At 43.9% G+C, this 5,000-nt stretch overlaps 1 protein-coding gene across 2 annotated transcripts in view; it reads left to right on the forward strand.

The window, feature by feature from the left end:
* The window catches only part of LOC307252416 (uncharacterized protein), a 41,970-nt gene that overhangs the window by 24,526 nt on the left and 12,444 nt on the right, over positions 1 to 5,000 (forward strand). For both annotated transcript variants that reach the window (XM_080030081.1, XM_080030080.1), the window contains exons 6-7: positions 2,381 to 2,554; positions 4,218 to 4,407. In XM_080030081.1, the coding sequence (XP_079886207.1) occupies positions 2,381 to 2,554; positions 4,218 to 4,407 (364 nt within the window). The remainder of the gene's footprint in view (positions 1 to 2,380; positions 2,555 to 4,217; positions 4,408 to 5,000) is intronic.

The raw sequence follows: 5,000 nt of genomic DNA on the forward strand, positions 1-5,000 counted from the left end.
CTTTGCTCAAACTGTGTGAATGAATGGCGCTCAGATATATTGTTGTTCGCACAGATTTGCCGGGATCAAACTAAGGGCTCTTCTCCTCACAATCAGCCGGCTTTTATACGTGCTCAACAAATTGTCTGCCCGCGGATTTCTGCACTGCTCTGGGATTTAACGTGAAAGCTCCAGATGCGTTTTCTTTAGCCTGTTCTTCTTGTACGGGAGTCTTTCACTCCCGAAAACGACATAATGTTTTTGACTCAGGTTAAATTAAGTTACTTTATCAGTCAATGGTTACATTGAAATTTGTCTTTCCGCATCTCCCCTCTCAAGTTACCACACTCCAGAGGGGGTCAGAGCGCAGGGTCAGCCATAGTGCAGCGCCCCTGGAGCAGTTTGAGGGTTAAGTGTCTTGCTCAAGGACACAATGGTAGAGATGGTGGGCACCGTAGATGTAATAGCAGCCACCACTAGTTTTACTACTAACACCTTCCTGTCGGTGCCGGGGATCGAACCAGAGACCTCATGGTTACTGGGAGGAGGACCCAGAGACCTCATGGTTACTGGGAGGAGGAACCAGAGACCTCATGGTTACTGGGAGGAGGAACCAGAGACCTCATGGTTACTGGGAGGAGGAACCAGAGACCTCATGGTTACTGGGAGGAGGAACCAGAGACCTCATGGTTACTGGGAGGAGGAACCAGCGACCTCATGGTTACTGTGAGGAACCAGAGACCTCATGGTTACTGGGAGGAGGAACCAGAGACCTCATGGTTACTGGTCGGCCACCTTTCCTCTTGGCCATCCTACCACCCTGGAGTGGGAGGCCTTTAGCGAATGGCCGGTCAACATGGAATCAACATCAAAAGTCAAGGACCTTTATCAACTCAAGTTGAATGAAGTAACGTTGGTAGTGCCATTAAGATAAAATAAAAAAGTACGCGAGGTCCTTAACTTTGGTGGCCCATTTTTCTTCACCGGGGCGGGAGTGAATGAACTGGGTTAAAGGGTAACCCACCCGTACGGGACGCCCTTAGAAGTAAAGCGAACGCACCCGGGGCTGTCAGAATAAATCCTAGAGCGGAGCAGGAACCTGTGAGCAGACGATCTGAGAGCATAGAAGCAGCTCCAGTGTGAGGGGAAGAGAACCAGGAACTCTGTGTCAACAACAACAACAATATGTCTAAGTGTGAGCAACAGTATATTTAAACACAAGCACTCAGTCAAGCATACATTCTGAGCAGAAACTGAGTAAATCTCAGATGAAAGCAGGAGAAATTTGAGGGCAGTGTTTTGGGGAAACGATGCCAAAATCTGAACGTGAATCAGATAAATTGTGCTTTCAAATTGAAAGGCCTCACTCTCAAATAAACACAGGGAAAGAACACCATAGTATTGTTCTGTCTAGATTCAGGCTAAAAACACTGGTATTATTAAGCCATCTTTGTTGAGCTGTTGTGTTGTTCTCTCTCTCTCTCTCTCTCTCTCTCTCTCTCTCTCTGTTGTGCTGTTGTTCTCTCTCTCTCTCTCTCTCTCTGTTGTGCTGTTGTTCTCTCTCTCTCTCTCTCTCTCTCTAATCCGGGGCGGATGCTTTGAAATGCGTCATCAGGTCAGCCAGAGTTTAGACAAACTCATTGACGGTTCAGCAGTTCTGTCACTACATACAGCTGTGAAAAAAAATAAGATAGCACTCCAAATGTTCAGTGTCTCTCGTTTGACTATTTATAGGCATATGTTTGAGTAGAATGGACATTTTGGTTTTATAATATAAACTACTGACAACATTTCTACCAAATTCACAATGAAAATGTTGTCATTAAGAGCATTTTCAATAAGTTATGTAGAGATGAAGATTTAAGAAAAATCCAGACTGGTCTCTTAATTTTTTTCCGGAGCTGTATATGAAGTCAATTGTAGTTCAGTGCATTTTTTGCTCGGAGGGAAATGAAAAGTGAAGAAAGGATCAGATAGACTCACGTAAAGAGGAACACAGCTAGAGAGAGAGAGAGAGAGAGAGAGAGAGAGAGAGAGAGAGAGAGAGAGAGAGAGAGAGAGAGAGAGAGAGAGAGAGATGTTTTTGTAAACTGCAGCAGACTGTGTATAATATTGTTGTTGACATCTTTACCAGAAGCTGAATATCTCAAACGTTGCTGGATAGAATGTCATGACACTTTGTACAGACATTCCATTGGGCCCCAGAAGATCAATCCTGGTCATTTGTTTAAAGATACAGTCTGTAGGTTATTTTATATGTGTGTGTGTGTGTGTGGTGTGTGTGTGTGTGTGTGTGTGTGTGTGTGTGTGTATATATGTTGTATTCTTTTCTCTGAAACACTTATGAGTAAAGTATATATATTTTTTAAATGTCTCTTTGTGTGTGTGTCTCTTGTTTTAGAGGTGGAAGCGGAGCCGGTGAGGCAGCCCGGCGAGCGGCCGTCAAAGCGCCGCTGCTTCTGGGAGTATCGGCGCGCCAGAGAGTCCAACAGCAAGAAGAAACTGTCTGGAGACGTTCGCTGGTCTCTGTCCTGGAGCTCAAGCACTCTGCCCAGCACACTGTACCGCAGAGAGGGTGAGAGAGAGAGATTGATTGATTGATTGATTGATTGATTGGTTGATTGATTGATTGATTGATTGATTGGTTGTCTTTATTTCGAACATGCAAGCAATAAAAAAACTAGTCTAAATATTAATAGATGAATAAATAAATAAAAATAAAAAAACAGACATACTTTCTACATGCTTGAAAGAGGGCAGGAAGAAGTAAAAAAAACGTATCTAGTCCCACCCCTTAACAGATCAATTTGGCCTGGATAGTTAGTATTATGTGAGAGAGCAGCCACCGCATAGCATAGCACACTCTACCATAGAGAGGGTGAGAGAGAGAGAGAGAGAGAGAGAGAGAGAGAGAGAGAGAAAGAGAGAGAGACCACATAGCATTACACACTCTACCACAGAGAGGGTGAGAGAGAGAGAGAGAGAGAGTGAGACCACATAGCATAGCACACTCTACCACAGAGAGGGTGAGAGAGAGAGAGAGAGAGAGAGAGAGAGACCACATAGCATAGCACACTCTACCACAGAGAGGGTGAGAGAGAGAGAGCAGCCACCACATAGCATAGTACTCTATCAGTCATCAAGCAAAGTTTATTTATGCCGCAATGCCTTGGTGTGTATTCTACACTTCTTGCCATGCATTAGCCACATCGATAAAGGCTTTTTTTAAACTTTTCAACAAGAGTGCCTTGGTGTTTTCACTGTTCTGTTCCTGTTGGATCAGCCCTGCACCAAAGAGCACCTTGTTCGATACACTTGTTTCCACCCAACACCAAAAAGAAGCGCTCCTTTTCTCTGCCTTTCTTCAAAGTGTATTCATGTATCACCTTTCATACAAGTGACATGTAATTCAAAGTACTTTATTGCTGTCTAAATGTTTAATGGTATTATGTCTAGGTTAAAGTATACACCATAAACATTTGTAATAATAAGAAACAAAATTTCTTTTTTTTTTGGCATTTTTATGCTTTTATTGATAGTGTAGAGACAGAGTTGAAATGGGGCAGAGAGGGGAGTGACATGCAGAGAACGACCGCGGGCTGGAATCGAACCTGGGTCCGCTGCTGGCCGAGGCCCATGGGGGGGGACGCCCTACCAACTGAGCTAAGGGCGCCCCCAAGAAACAAAATGTTCAGTATTTTTCACTGATATGACAGAGATATGAAGCTGGGAATGAAGTGAAAAGTAAAAACCTTTTAGAAGTGAAGTACTTTGAGCCCGTTCCCTCTGTGTCCCATTTCTCTCCTCTCATGTGACACACATCGGATCGGCCTCAGGCGTCTGGCCTACATACAACTTTTATGTCAAAATCTCAATATTTCAGCATTTCTCTGACTAGTGAATCTTACATCAGGCACAACTGTGTCTGTGCAGCAGTCTGGCAGCTCACTGGTATACAGCCCCGGGAAAAATGAAGAGACCAGTCTGGATTTTTCTTAAATCTTTATCTCTACATAACTTATTGAAAATGCTCTAAATGACAATATTTTCATTGTGAATTTGGTAGTAACGTTGTCAGTAGTTTATATTATGAAACCAAAATGTTCATTCTACTCAAACATATGCCTATAAATAGTAAAACAAGAGACACTGAACATTTGGAGTGGCCTCTTAATTTGTTCCAGAGCTGTATACTATTGTACAGAGTTGTTAAAGTCGTTCTGTCGTTACTTTTCCAGGTAAAAAAGGCCGACGCAAAGCCCGCAAGACGGACGCCAGTGACCTGACGCCCAACCCAGTGAAGCTGCAGAGCATCGGGGAGCAGCTGCAGCAGCTGAATGCAGCTATAGACGGGATGGGTCCTGTCAACGAGCTGCCCGCTGTGGCCCGCGCACGCTCCCGCAAGGAGAAGAACAAGCTAGCCTCCAGGTACCAGACACTCAGTGCGGTTACATGGGATAACTAGATCGGATAAAGACATACCGAACTTGCCACTCGAATGTACCGCGCCACTTGTCTACATGGCCTTTCAAATATTCGATAAAAGGCCGGAGCAAGAGTTATCCAGGTGTTCTTATCCGACTTCGCTTGTCCGTTAATGTGCCGATTTGTGTGCGAAGTAGATCGGATAAAGGTGTTTACATGCATTTTACAAGTCCTGTTGAAGTGTTTTATTTTTTATTTTTTTATTGGCATTGTTTATGCTTTATAGACAGTTTGGAGAGACAAAGATGAAATGGGGCAGAGAGGGGAATGACATGCAGAGAACGACCCGGGCTGGATTCTAACCCGTGGTCTGCTGCGACGAGGACTGAGACTCTATATCTAAAGATTCAAACATTTTGCCTTAAAGGGACACTGTGTAATGTGACATCATCAAGAAAGTTCTAGAATGCAACGCTCCCTGGGTAACCCCACCCCTTTTGAATAATAACAGAAGCTACAGTGGCCTTCAAGGACAAGAACAATTCTAAATTCTAAACAATGCACCTGATGACATTCCAAAAACATGGATTCCTCCA

The sequence above is a fragment of the Ammodytes marinus genome (genome assembly GCF_949987685.1).
Source record: "Ammodytes marinus genome assembly, chromosome: 6".
NCBI lineage: Eukaryota > Metazoa > Chordata > Actinopteri > Uranoscopiformes > Ammodytidae > Ammodytes > Ammodytes marinus.